The following is a 27,328-nucleotide window of genomic DNA, read 5'->3' as shown; positions in this document are numbered from 1 at the left end:
AGGAAGGTTTGAACCTTAGCAAAGTAAAATTACATATAATTTGGGAATTTGGGCGTAGCTTCTCTTACTACTTCCTGCTGGAAGGGGGCGCTGTATCTTATGGGGAAACAAAGAAAATTTTAGAATTATGGAATAGTCCATGAGGCTGTATCGTCTGAGCCAGATGCCTTCAAACCATTCTGGATGTTGGATCATCTGGGCCATGGTGTCATTGGAGACCTTTCAGGGGGTCTTGGCTGGTCAAACCTGATGTATCTTAATCTGCAACAAATCCATAGCCTTTGGCTTTCTGTGGGAACAAAAGCAGAGTCTCTTTTCCAAAGTAACATATCCTTACATTCAAATTTTGAAGTCAAGGTATCTTTAAAATATACATTTTGATTTAACTCAATATCTTTTATGATCAAATGTTTTTCTGCAGTTAAAAGTCCCAAAGACAACATAATCCAGATTCTCTGTGTAATATCCATTTTTACATGGCTTATTTTTTATACTACCTTTACTGTCTCTTTAAAGACTTTATTTTTAAAAACTATTTCTTTATATAACTGTATATATTCCTTTTTTATCTCTTTCAAGCCTACGTATCTTTTACACACATTGTAAACTATTACATCTGAATCTGTCTTATTGTGAATCTCTTGCCTTAAACTGCAGCAGCTGTGGCTGCTGGCTCCGCCCACCTCAGCTTCCCAACATGGCTGTGTTTACCACCAGCTCTGGGAGCTATCATGGGTCTATGCTTTTATCCAAGCAGCATGTAGCCCAGAAACCTTTTTTTGTTTTGTATTAGCAAAGTCTAAATCCACCATGCAGCTTAATGTGCCACTTGCAGAGGCCACATTCCCGCCATACTGCAGGTCGAGCGGGCACGCTAGGAACCCGCCAGTAGCTCAAACCGGCAGCTGCCGCTCATTTGAGAGAGACAATTAGGAAGCTGTTTTTAGCTCCGTTTTAGAATCTTTTTTTCTCAGTTTTTTAGGTGGAAACTCTTGCCACCACGTTGGACGCCATTTGTAGCTAGAGTTTTCCTGCCTGGCCCACACCACAGTCAGGGCAAATCTCTTTCACCTGCCAGTCCCACAGCCTCTCAAACCCGACCAAGTAAACACAGAGACTTATGTTGCTTTCAAACTGTATGGCCGTGGCAGGCTTCTTGCTAACTGTTCCTATAGCTTAAATTAATCCATTTCCATTAATCTATGCCTTGCCACATGGCTCGTGGCTTACCGGCATCTTCACAAGCTGTTCCTCATCGTGGTGGCAGCTGGCAGTGTCTCTCTGACTCAGCCTTCCACTTCCCAGCTTTATTCTCCTCCTTGCCCCGCCTATACTTCCTGCCTAGCCAACGGCCAATCAGTGTTTTATTGATTAATTAGCAACACATTTGCCATACATCCCACAGCAAGAGCCTCAATAAAAGACAGTTATAGTTCACTTAATTCATGATTCTACCCAAGTTGCAGTTCATATTCCTTGCCACTATGTAGGGCTTCATTGAAATGACTTGGACACTAGAGTCACTTACCTGGGAATTGGCTCTTTGGCTCTTTTGGGGAGTTCACCACCCAGCTCCCAAATAAATCACATGGAGGCTTTTTCTTACTTAACAAATGCCCAGTCTTAGCTTGGATTGTTTCTAGCCAGCTTTTCTTTTTTTAATTTCATTTTATTTAATTAATATTTTTTCACTTATTTTACATACTGGTCACATTTTCCTGTCCCTCCTCTCCTCCCGTTCCCTCCCCCAACTCCCATCTACCTGCCTTCCCATTCACTCCTCCTCTGTCTTTTCAGAAAGGGGCAGGCCTCCCATGGGCTTGAACAAAGCATGCTAGCCAGCTTTTCTTAAATTATCCCATCAACCTTTTGCTTCTGGGCTTTTATCTTTCTCTATTTCTGTATATCTTTGTTTCCTTCTTATTCCATGTCTGGCTGTGTGGCTGGGTAGCTGGCCCCTTTTTTTCTTGTTCCTCGATCTTTCTTCCCAGATATCTCCTCCTATTTATTCTCTCTGCCTGCCAGCCCCACCTATCCTCCTGCCTGGCTATTGGCCATTCAGCTCTTTATTAGACCAGTCAAGTATTTTAGACAGCTTCACAGAGTTAAATAAATGCAACATGCAATACATCTTTGCATCATTAAACAAATGTTCCACAGCATAAACAAATGTAACATATCTTTAATATTCTACAACAATAACTGAATTAACATAGTCCAATATAACACATGTGTCAAGCAATAAAATAACTCACTTTCTTTGTCCTGGTTAAAGCACTAAGATTTGAGATTGGGGCTGGCAAGAGGGCTCAACTGGTCACCAAGCTTAATGAATTAAATTAAATTCGAGGGATCTATATGGTGGAAGGAGAGAAATGGACTCCTATATGTTGTTTTCTGATCTCAACTTTAGTGTTATGGCACATGTAGACCCCCAAGCAGATACACACAAACACACCTATTAAATAAATAAAATGTAATAAAAATAAAAAGATGAGATCACTCAAATTCCAAGATTATAAAACCAAACTTTCCTGACCTCCATTTAAATTAACTGGGTGTGTTAATTATTTACTCAGGTAATGTGTACTTTGAAAGTCATTGATTAGGTTGGATCAACATTGAATCATGTCACACAATGAGTAAATGCCGGTGAACGTCTTTCACGATGAGAAGGATGCAAAGTAGAAGGGACACGGGCTATAGCCCCAGCTCTACCACCTACTTTGTGTGTCTTTCTTTGGCCAAAGCACTGACTCTCCAAGGTTCACCTCCCTCCAACCTCAAAATGGGTAAGAGAGCTTGAGAGAATCCCAAGAGTTTTGATGGGTGTAAAATTTCCCTATAAATTGTTAGGCATCCCAGTAAAATGGGTAATAAAACATTGTATGTTTGGGTTCTTAGCAAAACTTAATTTTCCTGTACTGTAGCTCAAAATTATGATGCCAATTCATTATTACTCACAACAGCCAAGAAATAGAAATGGGATAGAGAGAGGTCTCAGTGATTAAGTGTACATACTGTTCTTGTAGAGGCCTGGAATTTGGTTCCCACTACCCATGTCAGGTGGCTCAGCACCCCCTGGAAATTCCAGTGCCAAGGGGACTGACACCTCCCTCTAGGCTGCACAGGCATCTGCATTTGTGCGCATGTACCAACACACACACACACACACACACACACACACACACACACACACACACTGAAAAATAAATCTTAAAAAAAGATAAATTAACAACTTAAATGTCCATCAACAGATAGATGGATAAAAATATTGTATGCATATAATGTTCAGTCTTATTTGGCACAATATGAATGAGCCTGAAAGACCCACTGAGTGAAAGGAGCCAATCAAAGGAACAAAGCACTGTATGACCTCATATGGCTAAAAAAAAGCTAGTCAAGCAAATTAAATAAATAAAGTGGAGTAGAACCAGTTGTACCCAGGGGAGAAGGGGAAGAGGAAATAGGAAGAACTAGGTTGTATGTTCCTATTGACAGTTAGATAAAATGTACAGTGATTTCATGTAATACATAAGGGAAGCAGCCAATAATTACTAATATGGTAATATAACTGAAAACTTTCTACAAAGTAGACTCTTGATGTGTGTGTGTGTGTGTGTGTGTGTGTGTGTGTGTGTGTGTGTGTGTGTTGTGAGTAGAATGAACCGAAGGCCTTGCACATACTGGACAAATTATCACTGAGCTGTATGCCTGTTCTTTAGCATCTATAATAATAAAACTCATTGCAAAGGGAGTGAATGGACAGATTTAGGTTCTCCCTTCTAGAACCCCAAGAAGCACAACCTTGCTTGAAAGAAAAAGTAACTGGTGTAAGGTGGTGGATTATGTCCCTTTGTTTGACTATAGTGATCACTTAAATATGTATATCAGAGTATCATATTGCATACTTTAAATATCATCAATAAAAATAAAAATTCAAGGGGGCTGGAGAGATGGTCCAGCAGTTAAGAGCACTGGCTGCTCTTCCAGAGGACTCGGGCTCAATTCCCAGTACCCACATGGCAGTTTACACATGGCTTCTGACACTCTCACATAGATATACATGGAAACGAAACACCCATGAACATAAAATAAAAATAAATTTAAAATATTTAAAAACAACTCCCCATACTGGTTAATTTAGGACAGATAGAGCGATAGCTTTGCATGCCATGCCTGTGTGAAAGTTCTGCTCTCGTGGTGGTGGTACACATCCTTCCGGTCCAGCTCACTGTGTGGTCCTCAGGGCAGTGGGTCTGTATGCTGAAGTCCCTGTTCCATCCCTTCCAGCAGCACATGCCTGAACTCTGGCTAGCTAACTCTGAAAATCCTCTGTCTGCTCTGGGTTATTGTATTTCTTCATCCCAAATGGTAACAAGCCAAATTGTGACAGAAGCAGCTGTTGTTTCTAGACTGCCAGCTGCTGAGGAATGAGGAAGATAATCCAGAGACGTGGCTCTTCTGCAGAGACTGAGCAAGATGGTGGAACAGTCAGCAATCAACACTCTTTCCCCAAGAGAATCATCCATCTAAACAACTACCCACACAAGAAAACACTGCCACAGGAGCTAAAGAAATCAGGTAAGAGACCACAGCACCTGGGCATAGCATAATAGTAAGAAAAGTCACACAGAAAGCGGGGAGAGAGTACAGATTTGTGTTATCTTTCCCTAAACCCCAGACAGCACAGCACGGGAGGAAATGAGGATAATGTGCATGGGGCTTTGCCTGGGACCCTCAGTTAGCTGAGAGAGTTTCCCCTCCTGATGGAATGAAAAGGAGAAACTGTATTATTGATTTAATCTCTAAAGAATATGAGCTTCATTTTGTCAATGTCAGTGTGGTGTACATCCTGAGTGATGTCCACGAGCTGTGCCAGTACCGGTCTGTTATTTAGCACTCTCCGAGGGGGGAAAAGAGTATCTTCTGCCGGAAAGGGCTTTGTAGGATATCAAATGGCAAAAGGTATGTGTGTTTACTGAGTTAATTATGTGGCTTAACTGGTGATGAATCAACTCTAGTGTTACTACAGCACACTTAAAGCATGTTTAAAAAGAGCTTCATTTTCAAGGCATGTATTGCAAGCACTGGGAAACTCTACTGAGTAAACATTATATATAAATATATGATTTGCCTTCAATGTTTGAACAAACTTTTGACCAAATGATTGACTTCATTACCCTCCAGTTTAGATTGCATGTTGGAATCATCTGTAGTGGAAAAAAAAAAAAAGAACGGTAAATGGGTCCCACCTTGGGCCAGTTCCGACAGGTTTTCAAGGTGGAACAGTAGTGAGTAAGAGTGAGGAACAGCTTCTGTTTGTATTTTTCAACAGGCCAGAGTCCACAAAGAAAAAAGATTAGAGCAAACCTCGCTGATTGGTCGCTTACCCCTCAGAGGCACATGTTGAGTTAGCTAGCATTATAAAAGCTCTGGACTGCAAGCTCACAGGTGTCTCCCTAAGAAGAGAAAGCTGCCATGGAGCCAGTCCTGGTCCTGGTGCTCACTGTCTCCTGTCTGCTTCTCCTCTCACTCTGGAGACAGAGCTCTGAGAGAAGCAAGCTCCCTCCTGGCCCCACTCCTCTTCCAATTATTGGAAACATTCTGCAGATAGATGTGAAGGACATCAGCAAATCTTTAAACAAAGTAAGTGCTTTTCAAGCTCCTCTACTAGGTTACAAAAACAAATTTAATCTCAGCTATTATTTAACTATTTTATTGTAAAGCAAATATTTCCATAGGTTCTTTAAATTAGAGTGCCATTGTCAGGAATAGTGGAATGCTATAATGCATATAAATTCTCTCTCTGAGCTTGTGTGTGTGTGTCGGTGTTTTTGTGTGTGGGTGAAGAGGCCGGAGGTTGAAGTTGAGTGTCTTCAATTGTTTCTCCATCTTACTTTTCAAGGCAAAGTAGGTCACTGAACCTAGAGCTCAGTGATTGGCTAGTCTGGCTGGCCATCAAGCCTCAAGCCCCACGATCCTCCAGTCTCTGCCTTCCCAGGGCTGGGATTATTGACCTGAAAACAGCGAGCTTTTATGTGTATGCTGGGTTCTGGTTCAGTTCTCACGGTTGCACAGCAAACATTTACTGAACCATCTCCTTAGTCCCAAGGGACGGGAAAAATTGTAGATTTCTAATTCTTAGTCACAGAATGCCCGGAAAAGTGCTCTGTAGGTGATCTTGAAGCAAGTTCAATAGCAGCTGGATTTTGTCCAGTGTGGACTTTGGTGACTGCACAGGAAACAGAGATTCACTAAGCATGGCTCAAATTTGAATCTTTTAGTTATATAATACTGAGATGGATTTGAAATTCTTCGAGCCTCAGTCTCTTTAGTTGTAAAATTAATAAATGTAGCTCAAGGTATTGGTTAGTTGTGATTATCTATATAGGATTTCCCTCATAAATTCTTGGCAAATGGGGGACATTCTGCCTGTGACATCTATAACAGGCAGCATGGTTTTTATGTATGAAATCCAGCAACATTTGAACCTGTTTTATAGGAACAACAACAACAAAAACCATCAACAGGATGATGATATCAGTAGATCATGTACAATATGTAACATCCTGATTTTATTTTTGCTGTTAATTTTTCCCCCAATTTTCCAGTTCTCAAAAGTCTATGGCCCTGTGTTCACTCTGTATTTTGGCATGAAGCCCTCTGTGGTGTTGCATGGTTATGAAGCCATAAAAGAGGCCCTCGTTGATCTAGGAGAGGAATTTTCTGGAAGAGGCAGTTTTCCAGTATCTGAAAAAGTAAACAAAGGCCTTGGTAAGTGTGAGTACAAGTGTGTGCATGCATGAGTGGGGCCTTGGCCATGCAGATGAGGCAGGATGAGCTCTTCCGGGCCATCCAGATAGTTTCATGTGCCAGTTTCTTGTCTGCTTCCTGACTAGTTCTTGTTTCCCATTCTTGTAGGAATCCTTTTCAGCAATGGGATGAAATGGAAGGAGATCCGGCGTTTCTCCATCATGACCCTGCGGAATTTTGGGATGGGGAAGAGGAGCATTGAGGACCGTGTACAAGAGGAAGCACGGTGCCTTGTGGAGGAACTGAGGAAAACCAAAGGTAGGTGTGTCACTTTGTGTCACTGACCAGATTGCTCCCTTCTTTAATGATCTCCATGGCAACACTGCTGGGACAGCCAGATCTTACACTGAGGGAAATGCTTGGCAACTCTATGCAAGTGGGATGGTTTGGTACAGAGCCAAGGAAGATTTTGTAGCTAGCTCAGTGCCTTCTGTGTTTGTAAACAATTTTTGTACATATGGGGTGGGGATAAAAACTCATTAAATTCTATTTTGCACCAAACTTTACTTTCAAACAATGCCATACAGATAGAAGGATTGAATACCACTTTTCAAATTTGACAATGTTTTCCCCCATAGCATAATTGTGGGCTAACTATTCTAGAACATTTCACTAGGAAATGTTTGTGAGAGGATATTACTGAAGTGACCTGCTAACTCCATGGAATGTGAAACCATGCATGCTTTTGCTTAATTGATCTGGTTGGTAGTATCAGCCTCCCCGACAGACATGTCTGGGGTTCTTTAAAGGCCCATGTCTGCAGTATTCACAACAATGGTGTCTATGCCTGGTTTCTAGTTCCTGGGCATCGTTAATGCTCCCTTCGCACTTGTGACTTGCTTCTCCGTGTTTCACTATTTAAAGATGTCAGCTGGAGTTACTTAATGTTACTTACGGTGGACTTTATTGCTTACATATTTTAAGATTCATCTACATTACAAAAGATAGTTTTAAATTGATTTATTGAACTAAATCTGAATTACTATTAATGCTTAATCTCAACTTCCCTAATTATAATTTGGCTTTATTTCAGTTCTTCTTGTTATCCTCTATCTTGATTTTTGTACTAGTTGTGAATTTTATTTTCTATATTTTATGAGGCCCCGACATCTTGGGCTGCCCCTCCCAAGGCTAGATAATTGATAACAATAGCAAATACTTTACTCAAAGCATGCTTTTGGCATACAAATCAGCCTATCTATGGCCATCAACCACCTCTTTTAGTAAATTCCCACATACCAAGTCCATGTTCTTTCTGTATATCCATCCAGGGCCAGGTGAATGAACAGTTAGTGACCCAGAGATCTGTGCAGTTAGTCAAACTTTTCCATCCTAAGCTCACAAAGTCTGCCTTTCCTGTCCTAGTCATCCCTTTGCACAAAACTCCGGCACAGGCCTAGCTCTCTGCTTCTCCTTTCCCATCACTGTCCTGGACTGTGGTGGCACCGTGAGCTGCCGTCCTGTCATGTTATGGATGGCCCCTCCTGTGGGAACTGGCCTTGTCCTTTTTTGGAGTTTGTTGAATGGCAACCTGATCTGTGACATTCACTGTATCTGAATGAAAACAAAATTATGACTAAATTTTGAAACAACTGGATTTTGAGTTAGAATATTAATGGTAACTTTTACCTACCCTGAAATCTTGGCTTCACTCATCTGTGATGTAATTGTCATAGTAAATATGATTTTCAGCTTGATTTCCAAATGCCCTTGATATTTACATGTCTATTCAAGATGAAGTGGAAGGCAAAACTGATAACCAGACTTTCACTGTGAGCCTCTCTTGCCCCAAATCTCAAATTAATAATTCCCAATGATTATCTTTTTCTCTCCTAGGCTAAAATAAAATTCTGAACATTCAGTTTTATGGTGTGTTATAACAGAAAAGGGGCGTGACTTAGGCATAGTTAACTACTGAATAGGCTTCCTCTGTTGAATTCCTCGACACTTGTGCTTAGATATCTTTTAAAACTAACAAACAATAATTGTATGCATTTATGGAGTCCAGTAAGGAATGTGACACATGCATGTGATTTGCAACGATTATGTCTAGTTCCTAGCATCTCATCTTCTTAGACATCAGTTCTTTTTCTTGGGAGAATTAGAACCACTGTCTTCTAGTTCTTTATAAAACATGTAATGAATTGATGTGAACTGCTACTGTGCTGTGGATAACCAGAGTTTATTCCTCCTTTGTAGCTGTATTTGTCTCCTTTTATCTAGCTTCTCTCTTCTTCCTACACACCCCTTTTCATCCCTAGTGAACATTATTTCACTTTGTTTTTTGTAAGATCAACTTGTTTTTTAAGTTTCCACTATGAAAGAGAACATAAAGTATTGGTTTTCTGTGTCTGGCTTATTTTGCTTAGTATAAAGTCCCCCAAATGTAGCTAGAGTTTTCCTGCCTGGCCCACAGTCAGGACAAATCTCTGTCACCCGCCAGTCCCACAGCCTCTCAGACCCAACCAAGTAAACACAGAGACTTACATTGGTTACAAACTGTATAGCCGTGGCAGGCTTCTTGCTAACTGTTCTTACAGCTTAAATTAATCCATTTCCATTAATCTATACCTTGCCACATGGCTCGTGGCTTACTGGCATCTTCACATGCTGTTTCTCATCATGGCAGCTGGCAGTGTCTCTCTGACTCAGCCTTCCACTTGCCAGCTTTATTCTCCTCCTTGTCCCGCCTATACTTCTTGCCTGGCCACTGGCCAATCAGTGATTTATTTACCAACCAATCAGAGCAACACATTTGCCATACAGAACATCCCACAGCACCCAAATATGTCTGCTGTAGTACAAAGTATAGTATTTCATTCTTTTTAAAGACAGTAATATTTGGTTATGGGTATGGATCTCAGTAACTCTACTTGTGGACACTTCTGTTGGTTCCATTTCCTCACTATTGTGAGTAGTATGCATGTTTTTGGCTTATCATCCTTAACTATAGCTGATGTGTCCTTGTAGACTTTTCACATTAAAATTTATTCATAATTTTATTAGAATAATTTTGCTGAAAATTGCCCACAAAGCATTCCCTCTGAATTAATTTGCTTTTCTGTCAAGTACTTGAATGAAATAAAGTGATGTTCAAATAAAAAACTTTATAGAGACAAGAGAAGGCCCTGTAGTTAAGAGCATTGACTATTCTTGCAGAGGACCCCACCCAGGTTTGGTTCCCAGCACACACACACACACACACACACACACACACACACACATACACACACACACACACACACACACACACACACACACACACGGTGGTTTACAACCATCTGTAACTCCAGTTCTAGGGGGTCTGATGCCCTTTTTTACCTCTAAGGGCACCAGGCATGCACATGGTGCACACACACATACATGCAGGCAAAACACTTATACACATAAAATAAATAAGTTAAAAAAAGAATTGCAGTATTCTGTCAATGGCTATGTCATGCAATAGCAAGACCTCCACCAGAGGGCGAGCTTTGCCAAGCAAATGTAGTGATAATAAACATTTCTAGAACAGGAAATTTTTGTTACTTTTCTTTTCAACACTGAAATAAGAAGTAAAGGATATTATTTATCAATTTAATATTTATGTTTGACCTGATTTGATTTAAATTAGAAACGGAATTTTTAAAAAATTTAACTTATTTTAGGCAAACAGATCTATCTTCTAATAATGTGTTGTTTTTTTTTACTTTTTAAAAAATGATATTGAGGGTAGGACTTAGGATTTTGCATCTGCCTAGAAAGTCCCAACCACTGATTAATATCAAAATCTTTGATTTCATGTTTTATTTTGCCTCTCTAATGCACCCAGGATCACCTCAAATTCACTGTAGCCCAGGCACGCTGAAAACTTATGATAGATAGTCCTGCTTCAACTTCCTGAGTAGCTAGGATTACAGGCCTGCATCACCAGGCCAGGGAGTGTTTATTTTTATTAATTAAAATATGTTATTTATCATTATTATTGTTGTTTGATTGTATGTGGGTGTTTTGTCTGCAGTATCTCTGCACACCAGATAGGGAATTGAGTGTTCTGAAGTTCTGCCTGATAGAGAATTTCTAGGAACTTATTCATTTAGGGTTTCTAAAATTACTTTAATATGATATCAAAGAGTCTTTTATATACACATATTAACAGTTATTTTTATATCTCCCGTTCTCCAGGCTCACCCTGTGATCCCACCTTCATCCTGGGCTGTGCTCCCTGCAATGTCATCTGCTCCATTATTTTCCAGAATCGTTTTGATTATAAAGATCAGGAATTTCTTAACTTGATGGAAAAATTTAATGAAAACCTCAGACTCTTGAGCACCCCATGGATACAGGTGAGGTCAAAAGGCTTCCTTCCTAAGAAGCCATCTGGGCTCTTTCCTTTGAGAAGTCCACAGCATTATAGGGACTGAGCTGTGGCATGAATGTTTCCAGACTGGACATTTTAGAGATGTGATGTGCAGTTCTTTTTTTTTTTTTTTTAAACAACAATAACAACAACAACAACAACAACAACAAACCCAAACGTATTCTTCAGCTCTGTGTGTACTGTGCATGAGGGTGGGGTGGGTACAGGTGCCTGCAGAGGCCAGAACAGGGTGTTGGATCCCTTGGAGCTGGAGTTATGGGTGGTCATAAGCTGCTGGATGTAAATTCTGGGAACCAAACTCCAGTCCTCCAGCATGAACGTGTTCTCTTAACTACTGAGCCATATCTCCAGCTGTTGGGGCTATAGGTTTTTAATTTTTCCTTTATACTTTTTATGTTCTGTAGGCAAAAAGCATTTGCTTAGTAACATTTGTAAGCTATTTCTGTGAAGCTTGTGTTCTTTGTCATGCTGGTCCTCCAAAGTCTCTGTTTTCTTTTGTTTCTGACAGAAATTGCTTTACTGTGAGAGTTATAGATGACAAAGAGGTGGAGAATAGAGATGAAGAAGAGGTGGAAGGGAGAACGCTGTAGGGCAGAGATACAAAATGAAGAAAGGAAAGAAAGCCAAAGATGCAAAGTAGGAATGAAAAGTAGAAGAGACAGGGAGGAGAAATCCCACCACACTGGCTCTGTGCCAGGCACTCAGGCCCAGGGCCCAGGACAGCGGAAGGAAAAGTTTGGGTTTTTTTGGGGGAGTGGGTTTGGGTATTTTTTTTTTCCAGGACTTTTCCTAACTTGTGCTTGTCATGGGCATTCTGGCATTTTAAATACATCAGTATATGTGGATGCTTTTTTTTGTTTTTTTGTTTGTTTTTTTGTTTTTTTTTGTTTTTTTTTTGTTTTTTGTTTTTTTTTGAGACAGGGTTTCTCTGTGTAGCTTTTGGAGCCTGTCCTGGATCTCACTCTGTAGACCAGGCTGGCCTCGAACTCACAGAGATCTGCCTGCCGCTGCCTCCCGAGTGCTGGGATTAAAGGTGTGCACCACCACCCCGACGTGTGGATGCTTTTGAGTGGCCTGATTTCCCAAAGATACTCTCTCTCCAGCTCTTCTTCTCGTGGTCTCAGTGTTCTGCCAGGAGCTTTAATTGCATTCTTTTGCCCCAGGTGACCCTGTGTTGCCTAGTGGCATTGTAAGCTTTATTGATAGTCTTTACAACTTTTTCACCCTGAGGAGCTCTGACTTAGGCGAAACAAAGACAAAGTGCTATACCCAGTCCTTCAGCTCCCCCTACCCTGTTAGGTAAAAATAGAGAAACAAGTGTGTGTCCCCTCCCCCCTCCCCCTCCCCCCCACTGACTCCCCTGGAATCAAGAGCCATAGTTCTGTACACTGGGAACAGGGCTCTTGTTAAGGATGCCACTAATACAGGGCAGAGGTGACATCAGGGCAAAACAATGCTATAATGCTTTCCTATCCCCGCCATTAAAAACCCTCAACTTATCATTGGTTTATGTAAACATGACTATTTTCCACAATTATAATAAACTTGTTTTAGACAGGTGTGTGTGTGTGTGTGTGTGTGTGTGTGTGTGTGTGTGTGTGTGTATTTGTGTAGAGGGATGGGCCCTGCCCATCTATATCACCATCATCTTGGGATACCACGAGTGTCTCGGAAAGACAGCAGAGCCCTTTATTCTTCAGAACAGAGGACAGATGGCTGGACACAGGGCTGCAAGCCAAACCACAACCCACCAAACCACAGAGTCCAGACAGCACTTTGGTACTGCCAGAGGCATGCCCAGGCTCTCAGTGGCTGTCTAGGGACTTGTTGAAAACCTTCCACCACCCACAGGCTTGTCTGCCAATCAAAAATCAGAGTCCTTTTCATCCCATTACTTAGCAGTTATTTCCTAATTGAGGATACCAAAGACAGAGAATGGGAGCACAAATTGCTGCCAGGAACCTCTGAGTACTGGGGGTTCCGGACCAAAGACTCAGAGGCCATCTAAAGCTGGGTCTCTAGCTGAGAAAGTAGTGAGAGTCAGGATATTAAGATGATTGGCATTTGGCGTGTATAAAACATAACTCTCTGTTGGACTGTCATGGTCAATTACATCACTATCTATCAAGCTGGTATCACTCTGTATAGAAGATAGTTATGTGATTTTATAGGAGTCATTTGACCACTGCTGTGTATAAGTATTTGTCCATAAAATGCGGAGTTGAGTTTCATATCTTTGAGCCCTTCCCAGTTATAAAACATGATTTTATTACTGAGGCCAACTGTTAATGGTAGAAATATCAGGGAGTGACTCTGCTCTGTTTCAGGTTGACTGAACTTCCTTGACCTCTTAGTTTACCTCATGCAGGTGAGACATGGTCTTTCTGTATTTCACAATTGTAGGTAAAAAAGAGAGAGTGGACATAAAGATGCTTTAGTAATGTAAAAATTATTGACTTGGATGTTGGAGATCTTGTCATATCTGGTCATGTGATCAGTTTAATGGAGACTCTATTAGCACTTCCATTTATACAATCGTGTACACTGAAATGTTTCTCCTCAAGTTCACCCTAGGTCTTTTTTTATTATTCTCTTATACATTACATCCTGACCACAGTTATCCCTCCCTCCACTCCTCCTAGTCCCTCTCCACTATTTGATCTCTTCCCTAGATCTACTCCTCCTTTGTTTTCCTTCAGAAAAGAACAGGCCTCCCAGGAATATCAACGGAATATGGCTTAACCAATTATAATAAGACAAGGCACAAACTCTCATATCAAGTCTGGATGAGGCAATCCAGTAGGAGGAAAGGGTCCCAAGGGCAGGCAAGAGAGTCAGAGTCACCCCCACTCCCACTGTTGAGAGTCCCACAAGAATACCAAGCTACACAACCATAACATAGATGTAGAAGATCTAGCTCAGATCTGTGTAGGCTCTGTGATTGTTGCTTCAGTCTCTGTGAGCCCCTATGAGCCCTGCTGAGTTGATTCTGTGGCCACATTCTCCTGGTGTCCTAGGCCTCAATCCTTCCTCCCCTTCTTATGTGGGGGTTTCCCCTAGCTTCACCTGATGTTTGGTTTTGTCACCTTAGTTTTTAACCAGGGTTATGGTACTCATGTCTTTAATTTTAATTAATATTTTTTTAATCTTCAAGGTCTGCAATACTTTCCCTGCCATAATTGATTATTTCCCTGGAAGTCATAACCAAGTACTTAGAAATTTTTCCTATGTAAAAAATTATGTTTTGGAGAAAGTAAAAGAACACCAAAAAACACTGGACATGGACAATCCTCGGGACTTCATTGATTGTTTCTTGATCAAAATGGAACAGGTAAATTATTATTTGTTGGCTTGCATTTTGTGATTGGTTGATTATTTCTGTAATTATTGGGGATGCATAGTTGCTCAAGCAAGATGCACTTGGTAAAAACTTTAGGTACCTGCTGTGTGCATGAAACTGGACTAACAACCATGGAGGATTTAAAACTAAATCGTTAAATAACTAGAACATGTGGGCACTGCTTTTAGGGACTAACAATCTAGCTGAGGAAAGAGAGCATACCCATCAGGCAAAGTAGAAATACAAACAAGTCAGGCAATAAAAATACCCAGCATTGAAATAAAAGTGGTTGTAGTCGAGTGTGTGGGAGGTTGAGGAGAAAGAGCATATGAAAATGAGAAGAAACTTGCTGGGCAGATTTTCTGAGTGACCTGAAGTTTGATACAGATTTTTAGTGAGAAACAGGGGAGAGGATTTCACATGGGCACAGTGAAGTGATAAGGTAGAGAGATGGGGCAGAGAACCATAGTTGAGTATAGCTGGAAATGATTCTCCCCAGATGAGGATGTGGAAATGTTTTCAAGCACTCTAAGCCTACATATTGACAAGGGAATTTTTGATACTGTATATATAAGCCTGAACTAGAGTCTAATGCAGATAACACTCAGGGTAAATTTCCTGTGAACTCCATAGAATGGTGAGCATTGATACTGAAGAGGAGTATTGAGATTTATCATCTGTATTTTAGCTTGATACATGTCTGGATTATAGAAGTGTAGATTCAAAAGTAAATGCAAGGTGTCTATCTTATATTATCAGAGTCCCATAGGCTTCATTTTAGTTAATGGGATGGATACTGCAAATAGCAGGAGCTATGTGGGAAACTTTGGCAGTAAGACCTATTCTGTGCCTTGGTAAGTTTAGCCAAGAGGAGAGTATTGATATGCTCAAGTAGAATATAGGGTTAGGGAAGGTTAAGGAACCATTGCAGAAGCAAGGTGGAAAGATTCTAAAAGCCAGAGATCAGGGAGGATTGGACCAATACAGTGTCTTCAGGACAGGACAGGATCTATGCACTCATGAGCTCAGAGCTGCCGTGGCTGTGTACCCAAAATCTGCACGAGATCAATCCAGTCCCTACCCTTAGCTGAGGACCTATTGACAATTGATGGCTTCTGGGGGAAGGGGGAGTTTGTTTCTTTTAAGGATGTGGTCCCTGGTAAGTCCGCCATGCACTCATGTGTATGTGGGCAGCACAAATTGTACTCCATGGGTTATTAAAAAAAAAAAAAACAATTGAAAGAAGACAGGAAGTTGAGAGATGGGAGGCAGATCTGGGAGGAACTAGGAGGAGCAGAGAGGGTAAATAAGATCAAAGCACATTGTATGACTGAATAAAATTCTCAAAGAATTAGTAAAGTACCACATATATAAAAGAATAATGGTAGGAGCAGTTCAAAAACTGGGTGAGAAGCATCATATAGACATAATAAAAGCGTGTGTAAGTACAAACATACTCCTTGAATTGAGGTGAGGCAAAGAGCAGAAAAAGGTAAAGAATTGGGAGAAACTGGGGGTGGGAAGACACAGATTACTTTTGATCTGTGCCTTGTCTGCTGGTAGGGGAGAACTATTATTACCACAGAGATGGACTTCCATATTGCTGTGAGGACTGCCCACTTAGCTGAATTAGGCTGGACTCCAAGGTCTCTGTTACTCACTCACCAGTGGCCTTTGCCTCGGTGCTGTATTTATAAAGCGTGTTGCTCCTTGGACTTTAGTGAAGTATCAGAACCTAGCTGTTCATTGGCTATAGCTTAGTACCATCTGTGTGTAATTTTATGAGTGTGCAGGTATACATGTATGTACAGATGTGTGCATGTGTGCAGTTTGGAAGCCAACCTCAGGCATTGCTCCTCATCATTGGTTACTCTGTCAGTTGTCAGCCTGAGGAAATCAGGCCATGCTTCCCACAGCCCTGGGAACTCATAGTCCCCCTCTCTGCAACATAAACATACATACCTCAAGAAAGATTTCTGATCCTGCCAAGTACCTGGCTCCAGGCATGGACTCATGTAGATTAAATCAGACTGAATCATGTGTGGGAATTCCTGCCAGTCCCCCCAAATTTATAAAAATCAGAATATTTAGTTTGTTGTAGAGTTTCTGAAGGCTCTCCTTCTCTCTGTTTGGGCCCTGTCATATTGTCATGAACATGTCTGTCAGGGGCAATCTGACAGGAGCCTGGAGGGAGAAAGAAACATGATATCTTCCATTTTTATTAGTTCTTTGAGAGTTTCATATATGCTTTGACCTTTCTTCCATTTCCTGTGTATGTATTTCATTAATTGATTACTTATAATGAAGCTTCTTCCCAGCTTTGAAGGGGGCCACTTTCCTTCTAAGGCCCTGCCGTGCTGCCTCTGAAATGATGTCTCTTCTAATGGTCTCCAACCTCAGGATCTGAATGATCATGGCTTCTGTTCTCACAAAGGCCCTCTCAGTAAAGCTTACTTATGAATGGCAATTTATCAGCTCCTTTCCCCAAACTGACATCCTGATTGCTTTTTTCCCTCCAACATAACACTCTTATTAATTATTTGGGAATTTCATACAATGCACCCAGATCACACTTGCTTCCCATTTCTCCCAGGTCCATCCTCCTACCATGTGCCTCTACATCAGAAACAAAACAAAATAAAAAATCCACCAAGTGCAGTTGTGTTGCTCATAGATTCATTGGAGCATGGTTAAACTCCCAGTGACCAGACCCTGAGTACTCTCTGCCCCACCAGAAGGCTGGGGAGGTGGAAGGTTTTCACAGGAGCCTTCAATACCTCTTATTCTGTTATGTGTCTGCAGTCATTGATACTACTGTGAAAGAAGCTTCCTTGCCTATAGCAGCAGGCAGCAGTATGGACTGTGGACATCAAGATGGTTTACAATGGCTGCTTGGATCACAGATATCAATATGGTCTCTGGGGGCAGCATGGACCACAAAAGTCTTTTGAGGAGACTTAATCCAGAAAATGAATCATTCTTCATCTTGGATATCTTGTTGCTCAGAGTCAGGGTAGTTATGTGGTTGGGCAGTGTGTCTGAGGGCAGGACCTGAACAATCTTCAGGCCCCTGCACATCACCCTGCACTTGGTGCCCGAAGCCCCACAGGCACCTGGGGTTTGCAGCCATGGTCCCCCAAGTAGGGCAAGCAGCATGGCAGTGATGGGGTGAAGTGAGCCAGGTGGTGGTGGTCTGATGTGGTGGTCCAAGCCTCCTGGTGGCCCTACTCGGCAACGTGATGTTCCTTTGTTCTTCAAGGCTGCTCTCGCATACCTGTCTCTAGTTCTGTCATTTTTTTTCCAGTTCCATGAAACCACTTTTTAAAAGTATCTTCTCATAAGACCTGGCATTTTTTAGCTGTTCTGGAGATCCTGCTCGCTCAGCAGGCTCGTCCTCTACCTCCTGTCTCCACGAAGTCTCCATGGGCCTCTCAGTCTCCTCGGAGTGGCTTGGCAGCCCATCTTCTCCCAGTCTCTCTGGCAGACATTCTGATCTCTAACAGTACTGTTAGGTTTACACATTTCAGAGTTCATAATGAGGAAGTCAATATTGTATCTAATTAAACTCTTTAACAGAATTAGTTACAATGTTTTTGTGAAAAAGTATTTTCTTTGTTATAGCTTGGATCTTAAATGTCTATCAAAGAGCTGTGTGCTAAAGACCTGCTTCCCAGCTGACGATGTTTTGGGGAGGTGATAGAACCTTTTAAAGGTGGTTCTCAACCTCCTAATGCTGCGACCCTTTAATACAGTTCCTCATGTTGCAGTGGCCCCCAACCATAAAATTATTTTCATTGCTACTTCATAACTGTAAACATGCTACTGTTATGAATCTTTTTAGAATTTTATTTATTTTTATTTTATGTCCATTGGTGTTTTGCCATGGGTGTCGGGTTCCCTGGAACTGGAGTTACAGACTGTGAGCTGCCCTGTGGGTGCTGGGAATTGAACACAGGACCTCTGGAAGAGCAGTCAGTGCCCTTAACCACTGAGCCATTTCTCCAGCCCCACTGTTATGAATCTTAATGTAAATATTTTTGGAGATAGAGGTTTGCCAAAGGAATCATGATACAGGATGAGAACCATTGCTTTCGGAGTTGAAGCCTAGCTGGAGGAAGTTATGTCACTGAACTGTTTCTTCAGTACGATACCCTTGTCCCTTTCCTCTCTTTGCTTCCTAGCTATGAAAGGTGAGCAGTTCTGCTCTGCTGCCTTTCTTTTCTTTCTGCTATAATTTTCTGTCGCCCATATATATACATATATATATATGTGTGTGTGTGTGTGTGTGTGTTTGGGTACAGTGTAGTATCTTGATCTATATACATACATATGCACATATATACATATAACAAAATCATCAAGTCAGGCCAATTTATGTATCCATTATCTCACATAGTATCATTTCTTTGTGATGAGAACATTGATAATCCACAATTTTAACAATTTTGAGGAATGGGAAATAAAGTATGGGTTAACTAATAACATTTTCTGCTATCCTGTTTAGGTATTGTAGTTTTAGTATTAGACTTGCCATTGTTTGTTTCTTTTTTTTAATACTTTTTTTTATAATTTTTTTTATATTGAAGTTTCTTTTCTTTTCTTTTTTTTTTTTAAATTTTTATTTTGCAATACAATTCAGTTCTACATACAGGCACAGATTCCCTTGTTCTCCCCCCTCCCGCCCCCCTCACCTTCCCCCCAGCCCGCCCCCCATTCCAATCTCCTCCAGGGCAAAGCCTTCCCCACAGACTGAGATCAACCTGGTGGACTCAGTCCAGGTAGGTCCAGTCCCCTCCTCCCAGGCCGAGCCAAGCGATCCTGCATAGGCCCCAGGTTTCAAACAGCCGACTTATGCAATGAGCACAGGACCCAGTGCCAGTGCCTGGATGCCTCCCAAACAGATCAGGCCAATCAACTGTCTCACCCACTCAGAGGGCCTGATCCAGTTGGTGACCCCTCAGCCATTGGTTCATATTTCATGTGTTTCCGTTTGTTTGGCTATTTGTCTCTGTGCTTTATCCGACCTTGGTCTCAACAATTCTCTCTCATATAAACCCTCCTCATTCTCGCTAATTGGACTCCCAGAGATCCACCTGGGGCCTAGTCATGGATCTCTGCATCCAGATCCCTCAGTAGTTGGATGAGGTTTCTAGCACGACAATTAGGGTGTTTGGCCATCCCATCACCAGAGTAGGTCAGTTCGGACTGTCTCTCGACCATTGCCAGCAGTCTGTTGTGGGGGTATCTTTGTGGATTTCTGTGGGCCTCTCTAGCACTTTGTTTCTTCCTATTCTCATGTGGTCTTCATTTACCATGATCTCCTATTCCTTGTTCTCCCTCTCTGTTGTTGATCCAGCTGGGATCTCCCACTCACCCAAGCTCTCTTTCCCTCGACCCTCGCCCTTCACTATCCCCACAGTGTTCTGTCTGCATGTGTCCTTGTAGGCCAGAAGAGGGCACCAGATCTCATTACAGGTGGCTATGAGCCACCATGTGGTTGCTGGGAATTGAACTCAAGACCTCTGAAAGAGCAGCCAGTGCTCTTAACCGCTGAGCCATCTCTCCAGCCCCCATTATTTATTTCTTATCTTTAAGAACAACCTGAGTTAATTTTGATTCACTGTAATTAATTGTATGCCAGCAAACCAAAATAATATCCACATAAATCCTAGGAAAAGCACAATCCAAAGTCTGAGTTTACCATGGAAAGCTTGGTGGCGACTGTCACTGACATGTTTGGAGCTGGAACAGAAACAACAAGTACCACTCTGAGGTATGGACTCCTGCTGCTGCTGAAGTATGTGGACGTCACAGGTATGAGGAGCCAGAGAAAGTCAACAGAGATGCTGGAAAGACATGACCCATGTCCTTCACTGGGTCTCTTAGAGAAATCCCATTATTGAAATTGCTCTGTTGCTAGCTGTAACATGTACATATGAGGAAGAAATAAGAATGAGACAAGTTTTCACAATAGAAGATAGTGACTGAGAGAAACAAGACATAGTGAACAGCAGCAGAAGCATCCAGCTCTGATTTTAGTGACCTTACTCTGATAAGGTGTTTGCATTTGATGGGAGGTGTCTGTAGAAAGGCACATGTGTCCCCAACTGGTGTAGGTTGGTACATAGGTTTCCTGAAGGATAGAGGGACATGCATGTGTCATAGTGTATTTTCTCTCAATATAACAAAATAATGGAGACTAGATATTGTACAGAGAAAATTATATTTAGCTCACAGTTCTGGAGGCTGGAGAGTGTCACACTGACATCTGCTAGGATCTGTTGAGCACCCCTGTTGGATGGGATTCTATCAGCTCCAGTGATACATGTGGAAAAAAGATTCAGGGGCAGTGCCAAGATTTCTTGTAACAACATAACAACATTTCCCATTCTGGCTTCAGGATGTACAGGAGATAATGTGAGTATGAGGAGTCTTAGAGGAGAGACATGGCTGACAATTAGGTGAAGCCTAATCATTAAAAATTATTTCTAGGGTTTGAAGCATACTTGAGCATTTGTAATAATTCTAAGTTAGCATCCAATATTAGGAATTTAAGTAGGCTCTTTCATGTCCAAGAATGTGTAAAACATGTAACACAGCCACAGCTCCCTTACCTGTGAGAAATATTCATGAAGTCACATGGATACAAGAATGGGTATATATAAGATAAAAATTATAAGTGTACTGCAGGAGAGAGAAGTGTGTGTGTGTGTGTGTGTGTGTGTGTGTGTGTGTGTGTGAGAGAGAGAGAGAGAGAGAGAGAGAGAGAGAGAGAGAGAGACAGAGACAGAGATAGAGACAGAGACAGAGATAGAGACAGAGACAGACAGAGGAGAGACAGACAGAGAGACAGAAAGATAGAAAGAGACAGAGAGACAGAGAGTGTGTTTGGGGATGCTGTCTATTTTGTATGACGTGGTGATAAATATGTAATTGTAAATAGTGCAGTAAAACAATAGAAATGCCCATTATCTCTGAATGTGAACATAAATTTCCCAAGATATTTAAAGAATGTTTTGAATGGCTGGAAAGATGGCTTAGAGTTTAAGAGCACTGGCTGTTCTTCCAGAGGTCCTGAGTTCAATTCATAGCAACTACATAATGGCTCACAACCATCTATAATGAGATCTGGTACCATCTTATGGCATTCGGGCATACATGCAGGCAGAACTCTGAATACATAATAAATTAATAAATCTTTAAGAAAAAAAAGAATGTTTTGAAGTGAGTGCCTTTGGGATATGAGGAAAATACAGAGAACGATTGGGAATTTACAGATAAGCAAGAACATATGCACACATACACACACACACATGCACACACTCATCTGCCAGGAGAATTCAATTACTACTATATGTTAATTTGATATGGCACTCATTCTTATTTTCTTGTTTTTGTCCTTACAGGGGTAGGAATTTCTTACTTCATATGTGTAAGATATCTGTATAGTAAAGCATTTAACCATTCTCATGTGCACTGATTATCCTGTATGATAATATGTAGAAGTGTATCTACTTAGTGAGTGCCTGGGTTTCAGGTAGTTATATTTTCCCATGGCATTACAAGTCTAGACGTGCTTAGGGCCTGTGATGCTGCTGAGACATCTTCATCCTGCTCCAGGTAGCACTGACTGGCTGTGGCAGTTACGCCACTTTTCTCCCATTACATCATTTCTCACTTTGTCTGACTAGCCAAAGTCCAGGAAGAGATCGAATGTGTGGTTGGCAGGAACAGGAGCCCCTGCATGCAGGACAGGAGCCACATGCCCTACACAGATGCTGTAGTGCATGAGATCCAGAGGTACATTGACCTCATCCCCATGAACCTGCCGCATGCAGTGACCTGTGATGTTAAATTCAGAAACTACTTCATTCCCAAGGTAAGCTTGTTTCTCTCACTCTGCCACTTAGTGTTGATGAAGTTCCCAAATTCACATCTTGGTTCCTACTATAGTTGCAAATATATAAGAGAATATTTAAAGTAGTAATATGCAAAAGTGTTTTAAAAAGAAAAGTATAGCTCTTAAATATCATAAACTTGGAAACATGGAGTTTCCAACCTCTTATGAAACATTACTAGCTTGATTTTTGTTGCTGTGATAAGCACTATGTCTAAAGGCAACTCAGAGAGGAAAGGGTTTATTTAATCTTATAGGTCATAGTACATCACTGAGGAAAGTCAGGTCAGGAACACTAGTAGGGCAGTGACTCTGGCAGGGCAGGGACTTGAAGCAGAAGCCATGGTGGAATGTTGCTTACTGGCATGCTCTCCCTGGCTGTTGTCCAGAAAGCTTTATTATACAACCCAGGTCACACCCTTAAACAAAACTGACTCCTCAACTCCCAACAGAGAAGCTTTGTTTGCAGTAGATGAATGGTGGTGAACACAGAGACCTACAACTTGACCAGGATACATAGACTATGAGATCTCAGAAGGCTCAGCCATAAATGGGGTGTCTATATCACACTTCTTCCTTTCAAGGCTAAAGGATCATTGTGGAAGATTGGTCAGAAAGATTGTAAGAACCAGAGGTAGCAGATAATGTGGAGGCCCACAGAGCTTTCCTAGTGAGATCTGAGATTGCTTTACCCAGCAGGGCTAATAAGGGGACGGCTTGACCACATGCGTGGTTATTAGGTGTTTGGTTTTTGTTTGTTTGTTTGTTTTGTTTTGTTTTTTGAGACGGGGTTTCTCTGTGTAGCTTTGGAGCCTGTTCTGGATCTCGCTCTGTAGCCCAGGCTGGCCTTGAACTCAGAGAGATCTGCCTGCCTCTGCCTCCCGAGTGCTGGGATTAAAGGCGTGCGCCACTACCTCCCAGTTTATCAGGTGTTTGGAAGGGTCTGCACTTGGGTTGTGCGGTATACTTTGATCTAGCAAGGGGGAGGTCTTTTGCACTGCCCCTTGGCATTGTTATAAAAAGCCCTTTTGTAGAGACAGAAAGGGCCAGTGGATCTTGATCCAGGTCCTCCCAAAGCTATTCTGTGTTTCTGTCTGTCTCATCTCTAGTATCTTTCTATCTACAATTTTTTTATGCCTTTCTCCTCCTTATAGGAACTCTGTAAAAGATGGGAGCAGGCCTCCCCCACAAGATAATTACAAAGAAACAGTGTTTTCTGGACATAGGTAGGCAGGTTACCCATATGAACTCATAGGTGTAACCTATGAACTCACAGCAGTTGTGACAGCATGTATGAGACCTGTACAAGCTTAATCCAGGACATGAAGATCCACTCCTAGCTGAGGAGCTAGTCTCAATTCCTCTCTCTTCTTCCTTCGTCTCTGTGTAAATGTCACTGCTCTGCTTTGGACCCAGTGTCTTTATCCATAAGTCAAACAGATTAGTCTAGGTGAGTTCCTTCATTTCTTCCCTTTCAACTTTCATTATGTCTGTTGGCTGTTTTCAGGGTACCACTGTAATAACATCACTGACATCCATGCTGCATGATGACAAAGAATTTCCTAATCCAGAGAAGTTTGACCCTGGCCACTTTCTGGATGAGAGTGGCAACTTCAAGAAGAGTGACTACTTTGTGCCCTTCTCAACAGGTAACAGAAATTCACTTCCATTTGTAGTTTGGAGTACATAATAGAATTTTAGGATCAGGTGCAATGTGACTTTGCTGGGACTGGTAGAATTGCTCTTGGTATGTTATAAAGAGTACCACTTTAATGATTGTGTATTTTCTATGCATGTAATAATGCCTCTTTATTGGACCACATCAGCGAGCATTGCAGACTCTAGCACAGTTTTTTCAAGTTAAGAAAGCAGAGTATATTTGTTGATTGAACTTGGGCACTGAATATAACCCCCAGCTTCCCAGGAGCTTCTCTTGAGAGCTGACATCATTTAGACTATCCTCATCTGCCACAAGAGAGGTATCTAAGTCCACATGTTGAGTATCTCCTCTGTGGCATCCTTCACTCTGGGAATGCAAGTGCCCTAGAGAATAGAGCATGCTCACGCTCTGAAAGAGACTCACTCCTGAGTTGGGGAAGCAGGTGAGTCAACAAGGCACTATAACCTAGTTGGATTAGTGCTGTGAGAAAGGGAGTCAGGGAGGAAGTTACTCAGATCTTGCTCTTTCACACCCAAACAGGATTACTTTAAAAGGTCAGAGGGAAGTTGGCTGGCTCATAGGGAGCAAGGAAGTAAGAAAAGAAGAGGAGGCAGGGTACTGTACAGAGGAAATGAAGTACAGGAGGGGATATTTTCTGTAGATGCAGGAAGTCAGAACCTGCCAAGTAAATGCAGGTCGAGAAAGGCCTTGGGCATGTGGAAGGACACTCTGTGTGATTCTAGAGCTCCTAGAGTTTTCTTTACTTAGGATCCTCCACCTTGATGTTCAGTTTCAATGCTCCATTATGTGTGCTGAGTCTCTGAGCATGGATTCAATTTTACCTTTTGCTATAGGGTTTGATTCTTATGTTGGTCCTGAAAGTGTGCAAATTGAGATGTGTATACAGACCCCTCTCCCTTTTTCTTAAGGAATTCATTTTGGCAGGGAGGCAAAAGATAAGAAAGCATAGCATTCAAGCAATCCCTGCTAAGTAGAATTATGCATATGATGAGGAAACCCACAGAAGCTAAGATCCTATTGAGACACAAGGATCATAAAGAGGTGTAGCACGAATCTTAAAAGGTCTTATTAATAAAATCAAACCCGGAGCCAGATATTGGGTTAAAGCTGGAAGATCAGAGAAGCAGAACAAGCCACAGCTTCCTCACCTCGCCAATTCCTCAGCTGATCTTGTTTCCTCAGACTGGAAGCCTTTGAGTCCTCATCCAAATGAATCTCAGCTGATCTGCTGCTAAAAGCCTAAAAGCTTAACCAGGCTCTAGTTCCTGGTCTTCACGCCTAATATACCTTTCTGCTTCCTGCCATTACTTCCTGGGATTAAAGGCATGAGTCACCATGCCTGGCCATTTCCAGTGTGGCTTTGAACTCACAGAGATCCAGATGTATCTCTACCTCTGGAATGCTAGGATTAAAGGCATGTGCTACCACTGCCTAACCTCTATGTTTAATATTATGGCTGTTCTGCTCTCTGACCGCCAGATAAGTTTATTGAGGTGCACAATATATCAGCCACAAAGAGGGAAGGTCATAGCTCCTGAGGGAAGCATCAGAGCACTGCTTAGTCAAATGGGGCGGCTTGAAGTTTTCAGCTTCATGGTGTCAGAGATTGGTGAAGGGAGCTGTGTCTAGAGCTGAGAATGTGATATGTGTCTTCTAGACTCATGCCTAACAACTCATGACTATTTACTACATACTTTGCATGACAATTCACAGCACAGTAATTCAGGGACAACTCTGTTTTTGCTATCCTCAGGAAAGCGGATGTGTGCAGGAGAAGGCCTGGCTCGGATGGAGCTGTTTTTGTTCTTCACCACCATTTTACAGAACTTTAACCTGAAGCCTCTGGTTGATGTAAAGGACATTGATACCACACCAGTTACCAATGGATTTGGCCACGTGCCCCCTTTGTACCAGGCTCGTTTTATTCCCGTGTAAAGGGCAGACTCTATACTCCCAATTTGCATCTTCTCTTCTTTGAGGGTATTGTTCATTTCATTCCTAGTACTGTGGTTGCTTTCTCTCACATTTCCCCATTCCCTTGAGATCCAGTGAACAGCAAACCTCATTAAACAGAGTTCTCTGAGTCAGTACATTGTTCAACCCTTTTGTCCCCTGTATTTTGTGACACTCCCATGCAATACTTACGTAGTAAGTGCTAATACTTATATGATTCAGTTACTACTAATACTATGTTTTTACTGTAAAACAGCAAAATCCTTAGAATATGACAATTCAGAGCCATCTGTCCTCTGCATGTGCTGAATAAAAACTAATTTCTAGGACATTTCTCAGACTCTCTTTCTTATGGGCATAATGCAAGGAAGAAGTAAAGAAAACAGTCTCCAGAGGCCATATTTGCTCTCATAAAGATTTATACCTAAAGGGACCAAGAAGAATAGGGCAGAAATGCTTTATTGACTGTTACTGGACATTTGGACTTGGACAAGAGAAACTGTATCCAAGAACAGTGTTAGATACTGGGAATAATTCAGAGTATCAGTCATAGTGAGAGTGAATATTAGTTATTAGAGTTAATGCCCCTGCTTTGGTGTTTACTGTGAACACAAAGTAGGAATAGTGAATATTGTTTTTGCTTTCTGTTTCCAACTTAAGAGTTAAACAGTAATTAATGTGTCTGTCTTGTCAATTCAAAGTTCTACATGTTTGACTAAGGAGATGGTTCAATTGATAAAGTGTTTTCTGTGGAAGCAGGAGGAATCAAATTTGATACCCAGAACCTATGTTAAAAAAGGCAGGGCTTGCTTCTCTGGAGCTGTGGGTTGTAGTCTGGTTATCTTTTACTTTACATCTAGTATCCTCCTATGAGTGAGTACATACCATGTTTGTCCTTCTGAGTCTGGGTTACCTCACTCAGGATGATAGTTTCTAGTTCAATCCATTTGCCTGCAAACCTCATGCTGTCATTGTCTTTCTGTGCTGAGTAGTACTCTATTGTGTATATGTACCACATTTTCTTTATCTATTCTTCAGTCGAAGGGCATCTAGGTTGTTTCCATGTTCTGGCTATTACGAATAATGCTGATATGAACATAGTTGAGCATGTGTCCTTGTGGTATGATCGAGCATTCCTTGGGTATATGCCCAAGAGTGGTATAGCCGGGTCTTGAGGGAGACTGATTCCCAATTTTCTGAGAAACTGCCATACTGATTTCCAAAGTGACTGTCCAAGTTTGTAGTCCCTCCAACAGTGGAGGAATGTTCTCCTTGCTCCAC

At 41.6% G+C, this 27,328-nt stretch overlaps 1 protein-coding gene across 1 annotated transcript; it reads left to right on the top strand.

The window, feature by feature from the left end:
* Positions 1-4,419: 4,419 nt before the first annotated feature.
* On the top strand, positions 4,420-26,950 carry LOC131907322 (cytochrome P450 2C11). The gene is made up of 10 exons (XM_059258446.1): positions 4,420-4,584; positions 5,339-5,649; positions 6,615-6,777; positions 6,925-7,074; positions 10,981-11,141; positions 14,331-14,507; positions 20,189-20,330; positions 22,208-22,395; positions 23,921-24,062; positions 25,848-26,950. The coding sequence occupies exons 2-10, from the start codon at positions 5,482-5,484 to the stop codon at positions 26,027-26,029; spliced, it is 1,473 nt and encodes a 490-aa protein (XP_059114429.1). The 5' UTR covers positions 4,420-4,584; positions 5,339-5,481; the 3' UTR covers positions 26,030-26,950.
* Positions 26,951-27,328: the final 378 nt, after the last annotated feature.

Source organism: Peromyscus eremicus, chromosome 1, assembly GCF_949786415.1.
Source record: "Peromyscus eremicus chromosome 1, PerEre_H2_v1, whole genome shotgun sequence".
Classification (NCBI taxonomy): domain Eukaryota; kingdom Metazoa; phylum Chordata; class Mammalia; order Rodentia; family Cricetidae; genus Peromyscus; species Peromyscus eremicus.
This window is presented reverse-complemented; position numbering and strand designations above follow the sequence as displayed.